The sequence below is a fragment of the Miniopterus natalensis genome, chromosome 7, assembly GCF_054644295.1.
Source record: "Miniopterus natalensis isolate mMinNat1 chromosome 7, mMinNat1.hap1, whole genome shotgun sequence".
NCBI lineage: Eukaryota > Metazoa > Chordata > Mammalia > Chiroptera > Miniopteridae > Miniopterus > Miniopterus natalensis.
This window is the reverse complement of record NC_142087.1, coordinates 37,247,315-37,267,460: the sequence shown is the minus strand read 5'-3', so window position 1 is coordinate 37,267,460 and position 20,146 is coordinate 37,247,315. Positions and strand designations below refer to the sequence as shown.

General features: G+C 32.9%; 1 protein-coding gene across 2 annotated transcripts in view; it reads left to right on the top strand.

Annotated features, from left to right (window-relative positions):
- Positions 1-20,146, top strand: part of ANKRD12 (ankyrin repeat domain 12) — a 90,732-nt gene that overhangs the window by 30,286 nt on the left and 40,300 nt on the right. The window contains exons 4-7 of one of the 2 annotated variants that reach the window (XM_016208914.2): positions 4,828-4,896; positions 9,260-9,406; positions 12,452-12,652; positions 15,496-15,638. In XM_016208914.2, the coding sequence (XP_016064400.2) occupies positions 4,828-4,896; positions 9,260-9,406; positions 12,452-12,652; positions 15,496-15,638 (560 nt within the window). The remainder of the gene's footprint in view (positions 1-4,827; positions 4,897-9,259; positions 9,407-12,451; positions 12,653-15,495; positions 15,639-20,146) is intronic. The other variant, XM_016208915.2, reaches the window with a different exon arrangement.

Here is a 20,146-nt window from a genome sequence, read left to right as displayed (position 1 = left end):
AATATTGATGAGAGTAAAAATTATCTCTAAGTGTGTTTGTGTCAGCATTGTTTATAATAGCAAAAACAAAAACCAGGAAAATACTGTCAATATAGGATTTGTTAAATTGTAGTAAAGCCAATAAAGAAATATGATTTTATCCTTAAAAATAATATTGTAGAAGAATGTGCAGTATGGAAAGTTGTTCATAGTATATAAACTGAAAAATAGGTTATGAAATAATACGTACTGTCTGGTTGTATTAAAGATCACGTTCTGTATATTTATGTGTATGTTCATTCAGAACAGATACTAACACGTATGGAAAGAAGATTGTTTAAAAGACTTTCATGGTAGAACTAAGCCTAAACTTAGTGTATTGTTGGTCTTATACCACAGGATTCACTGATACTGTCTAAAACTGAAATACATAGTTTTTTTAAACAATTGCTTAAAACTTTTAATCTTTCTTTATTCAGAAATTTGTGTGTGTGTTATATTTTAGTATATAGAGAAGTAATTTCTTTGGGTTTTTTTTCTTTTTATGTTTAAAATAGTGCATGTATATGATATTTTCCAGTTCTTACATAAATTTCTTTCTCTCTCTCTTTCTTTGTCTCTCTCCTACCTCCTTTGACTTTACCTATATTTAAAGGGGTACTTGGAATAATGCTCACCAGATGTTAACATTTTATTTCCAGGATTTGGGGTGATTTCTCTCTTTCTTTGTATGTTTTTGTGTGGCTTGAATTTTTAAAATAATGAACATACTTTAAAGAGACACAGTCATTAACTGTTTTTTAAAAAGATATTCATATTGTCCAAGGAAGGCTCAGTGGTCCCAAAATCAGCAATAATGCCATCAGCAGGATGTCATTCTTAGTCTTCATTTTGAGATACTCTAGTAGTGAACTGCTATGCCTATGCAGTTCAGTAATGCCATCAGGGACCGGGCTCTTTTTAACTTTCTGCTCTGCCACCCGTAGCTCATACATGGGCTTTTTCCTTAGCATTTTGCCTTATAATCACAAGAAATCATGTGCTTCCTCCTGGGCAGAAAATAGGAGGAAGGCCCAAGGGCAAAGGTATTTTTCTCCCAGTGAGACTTTGCCTTTTTTACTAAAGAAACAACTTTCCTAGGAATTTCTGCCTGCATCTCATTTGGTTATACTACCCTAGTTGCTGGGGAGTTTGAAAAGTCGGATACTTTTACCTGGGCAGATTGTCACCCTAATCAGAATTGGAGTATTTCTGGTAAGAAGGAGAAAGTGAATACTGGGTAGACGCCTTACAATGTGGCCACTGTATAGTATAAAGTTTTTAGCACAGTAATTAATAACTGATATTTCTCCCTAAGCAAACTTTATTCCTGTACAATCAGTCATAAAAATCATACTTCTTTTTTCTTTCTTAGTCTAATGGCATCCAAGGGAAAGCCACAATCCCTTCACATGAAAGTACTGAACAGCTGTCTTGAGAGTACACATGAGAGAATCTCTTTTTGACCTCCAAACTAAATCTGCAATTATTTTATTTCGAGTAATGCCATAAAAAGCATTTTTGCACATTGTATTTTTATTATACACTGAATTATTTCTCTCCCCCTTTTTTTAATCCTCACCTGAGGATATGTTTTTTATCTATTTGAGAAAGAGAGAGGAACATCAGTCGGCTGCCTCCCATATGCACCCCACATTGGGGATCAAACCCGCAACCTAGTTATATGCCCTCACCGGAAATCAAACCCACGACCTTTTTGGTTCACGGGTCGACGCTCCTAACAACTGATCCACCCAACCAGGGCTATTCCTTTTTATTCCTAGGAGAAGGGTTTCAGGGTTAAAGGATTAAACATTTCTATGATATTTCTCCAAAATAATTATACTTAGTTACTAAGCCTCCAGCAGAATATGAATATTCTTTAATCTCAAAAAACATTGGGATACATGTTTTTCTTTAGGTTTTGATAGATCTATGTTCTATAAAGGTAAAGAAGTAGTACTTCATCATTTTAGTTTGTATGTTTAAAGAAGTGAAAGATACAACATCCTTCACTTTTAAAATACTTGTTTTCTCTTAGAAGGCATTATTTGCTTACTCATTTTTTTCTTTTGGCATATGTAGATAATGTGGTATAAGAAAATCCAAAGAGGCGCACAGTATTTGTGCCCAAAGTTCAAGGTGACAGTTGTAAAGCATGTTCAAATGTTTTGAACTAAATCATCTCTGCCAGCTAGCCTCAGAAATTTTATTTTCCTTAAGCTATAGATGCCGTTGAAGGATTTACTCTATTTAATATGACTTAAGCAGATTTGGAGACAGGAACTTTTTAAAATAAGAAAACAAGACCTACCCTGGCTGGTGTTCTCAGTGGTTAGAGCATCAGCCTGTGTACTGAAGGGTCTCAGGTTCAATTCTCAGTCATGGGCACGTACCTGGGTTGCAGGTTTGATCCCCAGCCCGGGCTTCAGGGCGTGTACAAGGCGCAACTAGTTGATGTGTCTTTCTCACATTGATATCTCCTCCCTCCCCCTCCTTCCCTCCCTCCCTCCATCTCCTCCCTCTCTCCCTTCCACTCTCTCTAAAAATCATTGGAAAAATACCCTCAGGTGAGGATTAAAAAAAAAGAAGACAGGGCAGAGCCTAGCCAGATACAGTATCTCAGCTAGTAGGAACGTCGTCCCAATATGCCAAGGTTGTGGATTCAATTCCCAGTCAGGGCACAGAATGCATAAATAAGTGAAACAATAAATTGATATATCTCTCCCCGCTTCCCTTCCTATCTCCCTTTTTTCTCTTATTAAAAAAAAAAATCAATGAAAAAAATTTTAAATAAGACAACCAGTATAATTTTTCTGGTAACTGTGTTAAAGTAGCAAGTAAAATCAGTGCTTCTCAATCACCTTTTGGTGATTTTCGTGGAGATTATTTATTACAGATTTACTCCCGCCCTTTTTATTATAAAATTTTCAAACATACAGTGCAAACCTTTTAAGTCATTCTTGGTATTTTTTTCTTATTCTCTTGCAACCCAGAACAGCATATTAACTTTAAAGATGGCTTTTTAAAATACAAGTATTGCTTGTCTTATCTTGCTATGAAGAAAATATCAGAGAGAGATAATTGCTCTGCTTAGCACTTGAGTTTTATAGAAACCTCAGTAGGTAGCAATAGTCTCATTACAGTCTAGACGCAGTATAGCATAGAAGGAAGAAATGGCTTGAGTAAAGGATATAGAAGCTTAAAATTTTCCATTTCTCAATTAAGTTTTCATAGAATACACATTCAGATGCCCCAAATATGAACATACTTTTTTGAGTAAAATCCAAGGGGTATGTGGAGTGAGGATGGTTTGATTTCTTCCAAAGGAAGATTTGGATAAACTGTTATACTACTCTGTTATCTAATGAATGTAGTTGAAAGTTCAGTTTATCCACTATGCTTTAATCTGTCAAAATAATATGATCTATTTTCAATAATCCCTTTAATTCTGTTTGTTGGCACAACTTATTCCTTGTCACTTTTTCTTTCCTATATAATCTACAGTGGCCGTTTTGAATTTTTCCTTGTCCTTAAGTGAAATTTTAAATATTCTTCATGGAATTCTTCTAGTTGCTAATTTAATGTGCTCACTTTTGAAATATAAGTGTCCATTGAAAGGCTTGTCATTTACCCACTTGCTTTAGAATTGGTCTAAATGTTATTTTATTAATGACTTCACTTTCAATTGAGTGAGCCTTCTCATCACTAAACTTTTAGGATTATCCTTACAATTTTCAAATGCACCTGGCTGGTGTGTCTCAGTGGTTAAGCACTGACCAGTGAACCTGGACGTCACGGTTCGATTCTGGGTCAGGACACATGCCTGGGTTGCGGGCTTGATCCCCAGTGGGGGGTGTGCAGGAGGCAGCCGATCGATGATTCTCTCTCATCATTCATGTTTCTATCTCCCTCTCCTTTTCTGTTTGAAATCAATAAAAAAATATAAAAATTTTTTTCAAATGCTATGTTTTGGGGTTACTTGATCTCTAAATGTTTTTTAAAACTTTTGTTTTCTTATACTTAACTGAACTCTTATATAATGTCCATAATAATGATACTGGAAAGAAAAGTATGTCTCAGTAGGTTGAGAATATGAATCTCAGAATTATGTCATTGTGAGTTAAAATGACATATTGTTTATTTATAAGTAGAAATATCTGCTCTACCAAAAAAGTCAATCCTTCATATTGTATTTGTCTGTCATGAATTGTTAGGCAGAATTCCATATTCTTATCTTAGCTAATAACCTTATTTTGATTGAGGCTACTCTTTCTAAGAAGACTTTAGTAGTGGTCAGTGTATTTCATACCATTGGAAATGTGTATAATTTATAGAAAGTTCTGTGGTCTAGAATGATACTAAGTGTTCTTTTGTCTTCTGAGTAGTTTTGACCCTCTTAAAAAAGGTGATTAAAGTCCGTTCAAGTTTTCTAAAGACAGATTCGAAACAGAAAAACAGTGATAGAGTACTGCATCTTTTATAATTATTCACAAATTGAAAATATATATGTAACTTCAAAGGCCATATGTTGTAATAAACAGCATCAGTAATATCTATTGAAAACTGCATAGTTGACTTTCTTAACTTTAATATTCTAGTTGAAGAAACTGAAATCTTAGGTGTGGGCCAAACCTGAGTTTTACTTATATGTATTTTTGGCTTTACCCTAAAAGTAACCTTTTGGAAAAACATTACATTATCACTGACTTAACTAACTAGTGATCTTTTGAAAAATGTTGGCTTGTTGAATTCTGCATTTCCCTTCGTGTGCTTTTTTCTTTTCTCCTGTCTCTTCTCATTCTGTAGATTCAGATCCAGGACATACAAGTGAAAATTGGGGGGAGAGACTTATATCTTCTTACAGGACATACTCAGGTAATTAGATTATCAGGGACTCTTGTTTAGCCAGTGGTCTCTGTCACATTTACAATTAATTATTGTACTATAAATAACTTCTTTTCAAACCAACATATAAATATCTTTGGTTGAATAAGTGAACTACATCATGACACCAGATTTTCCAGCTTTTGTTTGAGATATCAGTGCATCACATCAACACATGCTATGTATGAACATATTATAAGCAGGACTACTGTATAACCGCCACTCAGGTGTTGTACAGTGCAACATGGGGCACTGTTCCCATAGAAAATAGTGTGAAAAGTCAACCCGTTTTAACAACCCCTGTGGGAAGATACCCAGGGTATATAGTCTCTCTTGCTGTATACCCTTTACCAAGGTATATATACCAAGTGGATTTTGATAGACAATGTCATGTGACCCTTCAATTATGAAATATTTTTTAAAAACAAATATTTTAGAAAATTTTTAAGTTGAACTCTATTGACTTTGCTGCCTATGTTGAAATTAAAAGTGGGTTAGAACAGCATATCTCCTGGAGAAATGCCATTACCATTAACTGTGTTGTAACTTCTCTGTTCGGATGGCACTAGGTATCATGCTTCATAATTGCTCCAGATAGAAGAATACAAGAGAATATGTAAACAGTGTTATTTTAAAATAAAAAATAAATATTTTCTAGACTGTGACAACTAATTAGTTACGTGTGTTGTCTTTTTTTAATGGACTTGCATTCTTATCTTTAATGTTTCTTAATGTAAAATATTATTTAGTCCCTAGGTATCTAAGTGTCCACTTTTCAACATATGATATTTAGCTATAAAATCTGAAGTAAACCTTCTGTTTCTGATATACTTTATTTAATAAATTTGTAGAAGTGGTGTAGAACTAACTAATTATTCTTAAAATTATCCCAAAAACTGTTCATTGAGCTGATAAGTCAGTTGTACTTGGTTATCAAAACTTGGGGGTAGGGTCATGTTTATAATCAGCATTAAATTTAAAAGACCTACACTTACTGTGGAGTTAGGTGTACTTTTCTAAAATGGGACTCCTGAGTGCCAGGGTCCACCTGAAAGAACTATATGTGATGAAACCATTCATGATCTGAGTACCTTTGCTGGAAATCAAAAGATACAGGCACCTAACTGTTACACTGTTAGAGATTTGTGTCAATATTTAGAACCAGAGTAATGGCAACATTTTTTTCTCAACATTATTTTCTAGAAAATAGTGTGAAAAGTCAACCCGTTTTAACAACCCCTATGGGAAGATACCCAGGGTGTATAGTCTCTCTTGCTGTATACCCTTCACCAAGGTATATATACCAAGTGGATTTTGATAGACAACGTCATGTGACCCTTCAATTATGCAGTATTTTTTTAAAAACAAATATTTTAGAAAATTTTCAGATTCCAGACCTGTTCATTTAATTATGTTCAGCTGTATTTGAGTTGTTGCATTACACAATGACTGCTTTGTGGGAAAATGTCATATTCTTTATTTTTTGAGACAATAATAAATTTATCAACCAATTTCCCAAGTAAAACACCCGAGGATATGTTTTGTTGATTTTAGAGAAAGAGGAAGGTGGGGAGAGAGAGAAACATCATTCAGTTGCCTCATATGCACCCCCACCGGAAATCAAACCCCATAGCCTTTTTGGTGTACAGGACCACGCTCCATCTAACTGAGCCACCTGGCCAGGGTCCAAGAAAAACAGTTTTGTTTCTTCTCCTTAATATACTCTATACTTAATTGGGATGTGACAGTGTTGAGCTTTCTGTTTATTCTGACAAGACCTGAAAAAAAAAAGCATCAGTTTTGAAATTATAAGACTGAGACTTCTCTATATTTCTAAAGATCCTCTGAACCTTGAAATAAAGAACGTTGGATTATTTAAAAGTCAATTTCTTTAGTCATAAGTGAATTATTTGAATTATTATTTTTTTAAATCTATAGGGTGGCTGAGTGCAATTTCAAGTCTGTAATAGGCTGTGCTTTAAATAAGTACATGTGTCAGTATTTCTGTGTTTAAATTTTAAAATGCTGACTGGTTATTTGGACATATAAATACATATTTTAGTTACTAAAACCTGAGAAGACAGGTCACAGGAAACAAGTTCTTCACAGGATAGATCTGAAATAGCCAAAACTTCGTTCAACTTGAAAAAGCACACTTTGGGACATGTTAATCTAACACAATTTTGAAGAATGGTATATAGTTACCTCTAACCTAACTATCTTACACCCACTACTATTTACTTACCTTCTTTTCCTAGCTCATGTAAAACATGAACTCGGACAAATGACTAAAGTCACTCAAACAAAAAATAGAATTTGGATTGAATGCTAGTAGCTAACTCAAATTTGGGGTATATCCAATTTGTTTATTCTTTTTCAAATGTAATGATTATATCTTTGATCACTTGGCAGTGTGGAATTCTAATAAATTCATTATAAGTGTCTCACATTTTCTGTAAACTGAGTATATATATCCCTTGAAAGCATATTCTTTTTAAAACATTCTATTAAAATGCAATAAAAAACAAAAAAAAATCAATTGTCTTGCAAATGAGAAAATAAAAGACAGATTTTCCCCCAAAATTTTAGAAATTATTTAATTTGTTTCCTCTAATTACTAGATTTTACTTATTTTCCTTAATACAACTTTTCTACTTTCTATAAAATTTCACAGTTAAATATTTTATTTTTAGGTGAAAAGTACATTCATTATATTTAAAGATTTGTTAATCAGATGGAAAATCATTAAAGCAACACCAGTTTTGGTTCCTCATTAAATACAAGAGAACCAAAGTGAACAGAACATTAGGAGAAAGTATATGTTTCAGAAAAATATAGGTTCTCTAAAAGACCTCTTTAGGGCTTTACAAGAAATTTGGTAAGGTGAAACCATACTGAAACTGGATTTGTACTAAATTGGATCATTAATGATAATGAAACGAGGAAAATGAAAATAGTAATACATTAGAACTCTTAATAAAGACTGACTTAAATCTTGAAATTTTTTGTTATATAAAATCAAATATCAACAAAGGAAGCAATTTAGGAGCTATTGAATTTTGAGTGATTTGTCAGCAGGAGAGTTTAAATATTAGGAACTCTAATTTTTCTAGACCATTAGGATGCCATTATATTCTAATTAAGTGGTACACTGCAAGAATTATTACTTTAACTTCTATGCTGCAAATGATAATACTTAATAATGTTTAAATAATATCAAACTTATTGGTTTCTTGAAACTTGTTAGATTAGTAAACGCTTGTCTCTTAGAGTAGGCTAGGTGCTGGCCACATTTGCCTGAAAACACCACAAGCCTTTTCTTCCTCCATTCATTTTTGCTGTTTTACATTTGTTTTTAAATTTTACTTGTTTGTTTGTTTGTTTGTTTGTTTTTGTAGCCCCTCTTTGCAGGACCCTCAAATCTGGATCAGTAAATCTCAGATATTTGTATAGAGTTTCCCAAGAAAGAGATGCCTAGATAGTTAATAGTCTGACCTTCTGCATTAGCTCTAATAGCGCCACCTGAATTAACTCCCAGAGAAGTCCTAAAAAAAGAACAGACATCTCTATCTCTTTGACCTGTGGAATCCAGTTCCATCTTAATTTTCTCCCACTTATGGGGAATGCTGACTTCCATTGCCAAAGGATTTCCCAGATAGCTAAGTCTGAGAGCTGACTTACGGTAGATCACATCTTTTGAAAAATCTTTAGACATTTTTGAGTTTTTGCAAGATCTCTGTTAAACACACATATATACACACACACACACGTACACATTCAGAATCTTTAATTTGTTCATTTTTAGCTTTAATATTTCTTGTTCAACTTTTCTATGACTAATAAAGTGATGCGGTGCGTTTTTGTCAATAATTGCTCTGTGTGTTGAGACTTGCCTTATATACTTATCTTCTTAGAAGATTGCATAAATCATTAGGAAGTAATTTGAAGGAACATTGCTGTATAGGCTTAGCATTAATTAAAAAATAAAATTATAATGAATGAAGGAGAAGTTTCAAAGATAACACTAAGGAATGTTTGAAATGTTATTGAAGAAGTTAAATTTTAATAGAACAAATGATTAAAATAAAAAATTTTACTGGGAGTAAATTTCCAAATGTCATTGGTTCTCTCAAAACAATAGCATTAATAATATATTTTTAAAAGCATTCAGGGAGAAAATTAATTGTATAATATAAATAAAAGTGTAGTCCTCTTTTGTCTGCCTATTGCTGGTTCATACACCTGTTTCTCATATACATGTATAACATCTATTTTTTTTAAAGTCATCTCTTATGTTTTGCTTTTGAGTGCTTCCATTGTTTCAAATTCTTAACATATTTATTAATAATTCCAGAGAAAGAAGGTCCAGAAAAGAAGAAGACAAAAAAGGAAGCTGGAAATAAGAAGTCCACACCAGTTAGCATTCTTTTTGGTTATCCACTCTCAGAACGAAAGCAGATGGCACTTCTTATGCAGATGACAGCAAGAGACAACAGTCCAGGTGATATTTACCACACTGAGTTCATGTTTACTCTTAGTTTTCTTCAGACTCCAGCCTTGTCTTAACAGCTATTTTTAATTACTTTAAATTTTTGTTTTTCCTAGATTTAGTCAGAATTTCTTCTAACATACATTTATAACTTTACATTTATTTGTGTGACAATTGTTTATTGTCTGTATCCTCCACTAGATGAGAAACTACAAGAGAGCAGGGATCGTTGAGTGGACATTCAGTAAATACTTGTCAATTAAAATGAGCAATTTAGAAATTGGTCAGTCAACTTCAGAAATCTGTTGCCGAACCCAGTTTTTATAAAGTGGCTTTTAAATTTATAGTTTACTTTTGAGTTCACTAGCACCCTGCTGATAAGCTGATAATCTTATGTTATTATTACTTTTAAAAGCAAGAGTTTAATGTTTTGTTATTTTATTGTTTTTTTGTTTAAGATCTAGATTATTAGAAAAGGAAAAATATCTGCAATATGTTATGTAAATTTACCTCATATTTCATCTCACACTTCCAATTAAGGAAGTGTGTGTGTGTTTGTTCATGTACTCTGCCCTCCAAAAATAATTGAGGATGGCTTGCTGGCAGGGAACAAAAAGGGAACAAACCAACCAACCTGCTAATTTAGGAAAAGGAGCCCAGACAGCTGGGCTGACATAGTTATTACTATTGAGCATTGAATTTTGCTGTGCATTCTGGCAACTAACAACACAGAAGGAAAATTTTGAGTTGTATAATTCTCATTGAGTGATACAAGAAAGTACATCACTCTCATCTATAGAAAAAAATTATTTTAGCTCTAAATTCAAAGCATCTTTGCATAAGACTTTAGGTCACATAACAGGCCTTGTTGCAGTGCATTGAAAACGGCACAGTTTTTCCAGTGAACTTTTCCAGTGTTGACTCTTTTTTAAAAACTGGGACAGCATGGTAAAATTTCTAGAGTTTGTACATATCATAGTTTCCACTAAAGCATAAGTGTCTCTGATATCTTTCACTAATTAAAAAAATGTTAGGACTTTCTGCTTTTTTAAGTAGAACATGTTGTTTTAGTTATTTTCCCACCTTTCCACCCTCACCTTTCTAAAGAATGTAGACAAGTTAAAGATACTTTACAGTGTTAAAACTTCAAATGTTTCTGTAAAATATTTACTTTGAATCAGATATAATAGATGGCAAGACTTAATTTTTAAAACTTTTTTTTTTTTATACCATGAACCTCTATCCTTAAAATAAATTAAAGAGATACTACAATAAGGCAAAAAGTTAAAGTCCTCCCTTATCTTAATAACCTCCCACCTTGAGAGGTAACAACTACTAAGTTTCTTCTAGAAATTTACTAACCAAAAACAAGTAAATATATTCATCTTTTATTACAGTTTGTTTTTAAATATAAATAAGATTACACTATAATACTGTTCTACAGTTGGTTCTTTTTATTCAAGGGTACATCTTAGTCAACTTTATTAATATATATAGGATTAGAGTGGAAAGCTTTTGAAATATCAAACCTGTTTGCCAGCATATCGATATACTTGGAGTTTAGGGTTCATTGTTTTATCAGTTTCATAATTAATTTTCCTTGTTTTTATTATGTTTAACCTGCTTGCCATTATGGATAGTACTGCTTGTGTGTGTCAATACTATTTTGGTATGACTGACAATATTTTGTATGAATTACTTGCAGGTTGTATGAATTAAAAAGTATGTTGTTTTGTTTTTAAGAAGTTCAGCAATTTCTTAACAATTAATTTGACTATAAAAACTATACTAAAATTCATTTACTCATTCAACAAATATTGCTTGAGTACCACTAGGTACCAAGGGGTCATCTTAGGCGTCAAGATATAATACTGAATAAGATAGACAAGGTCCTTGCTCTTATGGAGTGTACATTATAGATACACACAGGAAACTGATAATTACAGAATATACTTTAAAATTCAAAAGGTAAACCTTAACCTTTTTTCTTATTGAGGAAAGGATAATATTACTTCTTAGTGCTCTAATTACACTAGAAAATTATTTTCCATGGACTTTTCTCTTAGAGCAGTTCTTTTAAATAGTTATAAATTTCAGAATTAATTATTAGCACTGTACATATGTCTTAAATCCTTAACTGATTAAGAAACCAGTTTTTGTTTTGTTTTCCCCCAGTAGTTACGAAATGGGGAGGAGAGGATGTTGGACATCATCTAGTTTACCATTCTTGTTTTTGATACAGAAACTGAAACAAAAATCAAAAGATGGGAATATAGCAAAGCACGTACTTTCTCTTATCACCCACTTTCATTTATTTATTTATTTGTTTATTATTTTTAATCCTCACCCGAGGATATTTTTTCCACTGCTTTTCAGAGAGAGAGAAACATCGATGTGAGAGAGACACATCGATTGGTTGCCTCCTGCATGAGCCCCGACCAGGGCCAGGATCAAGCCGGCAACTGAGGTACATCCCCTTGGTCACAATCGAACCCAAGGACCCTTCAGTCCATGGGCCAGCACTCTAACTACTGAGCCAAATGGACTGGGGCTATCACCCACTTTTTAAACGCCTTCTCCCAGACTCTCCTTATTTCTTAAAGTTCTTAAATTTCATTTTCACACTAAAATCATTCACAACCTTAATTTGCACTTAATATCAGAGTACAACTCCAATATTTTGTCTGAGTCAGAGGTGTGGCTGTAGTCTTCAGTGTCATTTCATCAAGGTTTTAGAATAATAGTTTATCAAATTATTGAGCAAACACTTTTAGTATGCATATCTGATACTCATTATTCATTTTAAGCCAATTTTATGAATAGACAGAATAAAACATTTTTTTCTAAATTGGCTCATGCAATATTTGATAACCCTAAAGGAAGATCTACTCCATGTATTTGGGTCAAATTAATGTATTATCCAAGTCAAGTTTTGGATTGGAGGGTAAGAAGATATTTCTCCGATTCCAAGAAATAGCACATTACCTATAAAAGCCTTTAAATGAATATACAAAATATTTAGCTTAGAACTTTTGTTAACTTTCTTCTTTCTTATAGATTCCACACCAAATCATCCATCACAAACAACACCAGCCCAAAAGAAAACTCCTAGTTCCTCATCTCGACAAAAAGATAAAGTTAATAAACGAAATGAACGTGGTGAAACTCCTTTACACACGGCAGCTATTCGAGGGGATGTGAAACAGGTCAAAGAATTAATAAGTTTAGGGGCAAATGTGAATGTGAAAGATTTTGCAGGTAAGACTAGTAATTAAATACTAATACTCAGGAACTAAAATGTAAAATTTATCTGAACAGATTTTCATTACAATTTAATTACACTTTTTATGCTTGTTGAAACAAAGGAGTTCTAAAATTATACTTTATTACAAAACTATTTTGGATTGCGTACATGAAACACTGATCTCTGCTACAATTCCATGTCAAAAATTAGATTTTTAAGTGTTAAATTTATATTTTAGTTGACAGATTATAATTTTTTTATCTCATTTAGGTTTTATTCTATGTGAATTAGAGTTATATAATGTTTTCCAAGTAGTTAATTCATTCATAAGTCTTTCAAGAACATTTATTAACTTGAACATGAAGGACTATAAAGGGGTGGTGGTAGTGTTTTGTTTTATTTTATTTTTATTTTTTATTCCTCACTCAAGATAGGTTTTTATTGATTTTAGAAAGAGAGAGAGAAAGAGAGAAACATCTGTTAGTTGCCTCCTGTATGTACCCCAACTGGGGATCACACCCAGAACCTGGGTATGTGCCCTGACCGGAAATCAAACCCCGACCTTTAGGTGTTCAGGATGATGCTCCAACAAACTTAGCCTCACTGGCCAGCGTGGTAGTGTTTTATTTTAATTACTCAAATATCATACCATTACATTCTTAGTAAGTAATTCAAACAGTAAAAGTATGCAGAGAACAATATAGAAATTCCCTTTTGTTTCACATACTAGTATACTCTGCATTCCCTCCCCTCAGTTTCTTTCTACAGACTTATTGTTAATAATTTAGAGGTTATTCTTTTCATGCATTTTCATTATCACATATTTATGTATAAAATGAGCATTTATTTATACATAGATTTTTTTTAAAAAAAATATCAAATCACTCCACCTATATCAGCCTTTAGTTCTACAACCTGCCTTTTTTTACTTAATGTCTTACAGATATTTCTGTCGGTACATACAGATAGTTTTACTTTATTCATTTCAACAGCTGTATAGATTGTATAGTATAGATTCTATGGACAATAGTGAACACTTGTAGAAGTAGAAATATCTTTGTGTATAGTTATGGAAGTATGTCAGTATTTCAGTTAGAAGACAAACTGCTAAAGCAAAGGGAATGCATATTTTAAAAGTTTTGAAATACAGGCAAATGACCCTCCAGAAAAATATTTTATCAATATACCCTACCATTAAGAGTACTATATGAAAGAGCTCTTTTTCTCAAATCTTCACTAAAACTGGATATTACCATTTTAACTATTAGTAAGCTGACAATCGAGAAAAAGATCTTTAATTTGGATTTTCTTAATCAGTAGTGACAGTGAATATTTCTTGTACATATTATAAATTTATATGTATTCTGTGAACTGGGATATCCAGTTCTTTGCCCATTTTTCTTAAGGCTTGGTAGTATTATTAATATGTAAGAGCTCTTCATTTTAGTGTAGATTTTAATTATCAAATATGTAAACATTTTTACTTTCTGTGGCCATTTTTGAATTTTTATCACAATGTTATTGTACTAAAGTTTTTAATGTAATCATATCAGATGTTTTTATGTATGGGTTCTTTGGTATTTTATTTAAGGCTGCCTTTTTTGCCCCTATATCATAAAACCATGCCCCTATACTTTCTTTTTTCCAAATTTTATTTTTGGTTTGCTTTTACACATATACCTACAGAATACACCTGAAATTTATTTATCTATTGGGTATGAATTAGGTGACAGGTGATATATGGGATCGACATTAAAGAATGAACTTAAACTTGATATTATCTATCAGAAATCAAAAATTTTTACTTTTCCTTTCGTCTAACAATTCATTTCTAAGCATTTATCTTAAATGTTTAGTCATGAATGTGCATAAAGATTTAGTTGTATGGATATTTGTTGCAGCACTGTTTCTAATATTTAAAAATTAGAAATAAATGTCCAGCAATAGGAGTTTGTTTAAATAATTATGGTATATATTCAGTTAGTGATTGTTTTCATTGTAGTAAGTAAAAGAAGCAACTTAAACAACTTTCCCAGTTTTGTTTTAAAATTATAGATATGAGAGGGAGTGAATCTAGTAGGATTTTTGTAAAATTATTTAAATTATTATTATCTGGGTGTTAGAATTATGGGTAATGCTTATTTTGTGCTTTGTATTTTTTGTTTTCTGATTTTTCTTTCATGAACATATATAACTTGCTTTTATTATGAAAGTATAACTAAAATGATAAATTTATTCCAGTTAAAATAAATATTAAGTTCAGAAAAGATTATATTGACTTAACAGACGAAAGCTCTTAAAACAAAGGGGTTTTTGTTGACTGAATTTTGAAAGACCCTTACAAGCTTATTAATATTTTACCTCCTTTTTCTATTTTTTCCAGAGTTCAGGTGATTATAAATTTTAGCAAGTTTATATTTATTGGATAAGCTTAAGTGTTTAATACTTTGTCAAATAATTTAGCTTCAATGGAAATAATAATATTGTGAGTGAACCTTCTGTAAGATTAATGGTGTTTCTAGGTATTTATTTCTTGTTCGTCACTCCTTTTTCTTTCTATATAATGTGCATTTAGAATCAATATGTCACGTGAGGTTATGTATAGGAAAAGCATATATATGTTTTGAATTATTTTCATTACAAAAGTAACTAAAATATAAATATATTTTCTTTCCAGGCCATTCTGTCAAATAACTAGAGGTAGTAGTTAAAGTAGACTTTACTTACAATAAAAATTGTACAGCATCATGTTGCCTATCTTTTTCTAGACTTATTAATATTTAATGATCCCTCTAAACATAACATTTATTCCTGCATTTTAGTGAACCATATGGTTAAATTAGTATTCTAACTTCAGGTTGGACACCACTGCATGAAGCTTGCAATGTTGGATATTATGATGTTGCTAAGATACTTATAGCAGCTGGAGCAGATGTTAACACACAAGGATTAGATGATGACACTCCACTCCATGATTCTGCTAGTAGTGGACATAGAGATGTAAGTATGATAGAAAAATCAATTATACTCATTTTCAAAGTATAAATTCAACCCAGAATAGTTTAGTTCACTTCTTAGTCACACGAACGCCTGTCATATTTATTTTACTCATTGCCTGATCGGCTCATCTGTATTTTATTTTTCCTCTTACCTGCCTTTGAACTACTAATTCCTATCGTAGTCACATTTAGTGTTATGTTTACATAAAATTTATTTAATTTGATAGTTAAATTTTTATTTGTAGGCCACTCTGTCACATAGCTAGATATAGTGTCATGCTGCCTATATCTTTTTTAGACTTCTTAATATTTAATGATTCCTGTATACCTAACATTTATTCCTGAATTTTAGCTGACATTACTTACTTAATATATTCAGATGGTTTATTTGTGTAATAATAAAAACTTATTATAATCAAACATGATTATATATGGTTACAAATTAATGGTATCTCTAAACATGTTTATTAGTTTTGCTGTAATATTATGAACCATGCTGGGTTTTTAATTCCATTTACATTTTTAATCTCAGGCATGTTGATATCAAAGCTAAACCATTCTTAGTTACAATGAAGCTCATGTTTTAAGTGTGTTTAATGCTTAATTTCACTGCTGTAACCTGCTTACAGCCAGAGCAAATCAACCTGGAACACTATTAGCAATGATTGAAATCAAGATTTTGTTTTTCGAATAAGTAAGTTTTCTCTTGTACTAAATTTTTACTTTTAGTGAAGAATACTTGCACATAGTTTAGAAAGTAGAAAAGTACTACCCAGCTTATAAAGGTTAACTGCAAGGCTCCCTTCCATGCCTTCCCACTTCCCAGTACCTTTAGCCAAAAGCAACTAATGAGTGTTTCTTCTAGTAGTTATCTGTGTATTTCTAACAGCATGCAGGCTATTTTGCTTTTTAATTTTTAGTCATAATTTATTGACCACCTGCAGGGGATTTTATTAAATAGTGCTGCTTGGAGACATAGAGTATACCATAAGTGTATTTCTTTTGGGGGATCTTTATTACCTTTTTTTTTTTTTTTTTTTTTAAGTTTCCTATGCATCTATTTTTGTTCTTCCTTACTATCTTCTCTGACGTAACTCTAAAATATCTCTCAATAAAATAAAACACATTGATCAGTTTACTATTTTTGAGAAATACCTTTAAGATTGCTTATATCCTTGTATACAAGAATCTTGTATCCTGCTCTAATAGGGGCTAGTTGCTCTCTAGATCTGTAGGATAGATGCTGTCCTGGGATATCTCTTTACCATTAGTCTCCTGTGGAATTCTCAGTCTCTCCATGAGATTACCAGTTTCCTGGTACCCATCTTGACTCTCCCAGATATTAATTAAATGATTTGTCCTACTTCCTGCATGGCGATGTATTTCTTCAAGATCCTTCATATTACTGTTCTATTTTGGGGGTTTTTTCAAATTAGACATATTCTGCTAAATTTTGTGTATTCATATTTGAATGAAGCTGTAAAAACCCGATTGACAAGATCCGTTGACCATTTTGACTGGTGGGCTTCTCTGTAGTGTGTCTGGACAATCCCCTTTTTCTGCTGTCTTTAGCAGCAAACATTCTCTGCCTTATTGGGGGGAAAAATGGAATCTAGAGTGAAGATAGATAGGAATTCAATTCTGGCCTGGCCAGTTTACTAGCTGTGTGGTCTTGAACAAAATATTTTCTCCTTTGAACTTTTATTTCCTTTTTAATTCATGTAATAAATCAGACCTATCTAAAGGGGATATTTTGAAGATGGGAAAAAAGATACTGTGCATGTAAACTCCTAGAAATCTAAAATCTTAGTAGAATTGTCAGAGGTAAAAGATTATAAGGCTACCTTTAGGTTGCTATTTTTCAAATATACTTAAATATTTTAGAAACTAAAATTTGGAAACTAAAAATGCTATTTTATTATTTATATTTTTCTGTGTTATTTTTCATGAATCTCAAAATTCTAATTTTGAAGAAAAATGTAGCCTATAAAAGTTATTTTCCTAAACTGGTTCTTGCTTACTATTGGACCACTCTTTTCTGCTCCCTTGGCACTTTGTACATATCTGTATGATAGCACTTACTACATTATTTTTTACTGAGGTACCTGTCTGTTTCCTGCACTACACTGTGAGTACCACGCATACAGGCTTTTTGTATTGTTCTGTGTTAGTGACCCCTGGATCCGCTTATCACATAAGAAGCACTTAGTAAATTCTACATGAATGTGTGTGTAGGTACATGGATGGATGGATGAATAACTGACTGAGAATAGACAGAATATCAAAGACTTAATCCACAAGGCCTAACAATATGAAGGACACATTTCCCTTTCCACTGAATTTATCAAAAGCTGATATATTTTCTGGCTGTGATATTTTAAATATGGTACATCTTCCCTGTTTTTTTACATCATTATTGATAGTTTATCATAAAGATGAATAGTTTTCTTTTATATGTGATATATAAAGATTTCCTGATTTCTAAATGTGATGTTAAAGAATTCTGCCTTGTGCTCGGCCAGGCGTGGCTCAGTGGTTGAGCATAGACCTAGGATCCAGGAGATCGGGGTTCGATTCCCGGTCAGGACACATGCCCGGGTTGCGGGCTAGGCAGCCGATCAATGACTCTCTCATCATTGATGTTTCTATCTCTCTCTCTCTCCCCTTCCTTTCCTCTCTCTGAAATCAATAAAGATATGTTTTTAAAAATAAATAAATAAGAATTCTGCCTTGTAAGTAGGATATGTTTCTATGAATATAAGTTTTCAAATATGCAGAATATTTCCAGAAGCTGACCTTTGAGCTCATATATCTTTATTGATTTCAGAGAGAGGAAGGGGAAGGGAGAGAGAGAGAAACATTGATGTTGAGAGAGTTGTCAGTGATTGGCTGCCTCCTGTACGCCCCTGACTGGACATCAAGCCTGCAACCTGAGCATGTGCCCTGACTGGGAATCGAACTGAGATCTCCTGGATCCTAGGTCGATGCTCAACCACTGAGCCATGCCCAGTGGGGCCATATACTTACAGGGACTCAAACACTATTTCCAGTCTCTTTTCAGAGGGAAACTGGCATGCTGTTTTCAAGAGACCTTTGCTTTTCCTCCTACCAACATGCCTAGAAGAGTAGGAGTCCTTGTGCCTAAGGAGGAGAAAAATGAGAGCCACCAAAACTCTCATTTGTATTTATCTATACCGTAAATTATGTGTCTTTACCAAAGGAATTGGATTTCTTTCACTTAGAATACTCATGAAAACTTCAACCATCCATAAAGTATTTCTAAGGTGGTAGAAGCAGAAAGATAGCAATTCTGTATCCTTTTATAAATTATTTAGAGTAAGAAAGAATTAACATATCTTACTAAGAACCTAATCTTTGGCCCAGCTTTTGCAAGTGCAGAGTGCTTCATGATAAACATTTTTATAATAGCTTTATTCCTAGTTCTATTTTAGATTGCTGTCTTTATTTTTTTCTTGTCTCATCATTTTTATCTACTTCTAAGTTTGTTGCCTGCTATGTTTTGAGCAACTCTGTTATTTTAAATTATCTTTAGAATAAGTAATTATTTGCATAGAATGATCTATAAAGTATTGATTATTTAGGTTAGGGTTTTTATAACCTATTGGAATGAACCAACTGTCCCTGACTGATCATAGGCATGTAATAAATATTTATTGATCATTTCCTGATGAGTATAGAAGGCTTTCAACAGTATTAAGATCCTTTATTCTTTTTTCTCATTCTAGAGCTCTAGCCTAAGGAAATAGCCTAAATGGAAACTTTTGCAGCATATGAAGATGTATACTACAGTATTATTTATAATAACTAATTTTTATTTTACTTCGGTTGCCTTCTCAAATCCCTAAAATGACAGGAGATTTTATTTTTTTTAAATATATCTTTATTGATTTCAGAGAGAGGAAAGGAGAGGGAGACAGACAGAAATGTCAATGATGAGAGTCATTGATCGGCTGCAGCCCGCCACCTGGGCATGTGCCCTGACCGGGAATCGAACCCTGATCACCTGGATCCTAGGTTGACGCTCAACTGCTGAGCCATGCCCAGCCGGGCATAAAATGACAGGAGATTTTAAAGGACATAGACCCACAAGGACAAAGAGCAGAAGAAACAAGGAAACCAATATTTTGGGAGGTGGAAATGAGAGAAATGAGTGGTTACTGACCTAGAACTGGGCTTAGCAAGCCTTTTCTGTAAAGGGCCAGATAGTAAATAATTTAGGCTTTGCAGGCCACATGCCACCTTCACTCCCTCCTCCTCCAGCTTCTCTTTCCTCTTCCTCTCTCCTCTTCTGTACTTCTCCTTTATCAATCCTTTTTAAAGTATTTTAAAAGAATATAAAAACTACTTTTAGTTGACAGGCCAGATTTGGCCTATAAATAAATTTGCCAACTCCTGATTTAGAAAACCCAAGAAAATTGAAACCAAAGCTACCCCAACACAAAATCGCAGAAAAACTAAAGCTCTGGAATTGATATCACTGTGTACTTC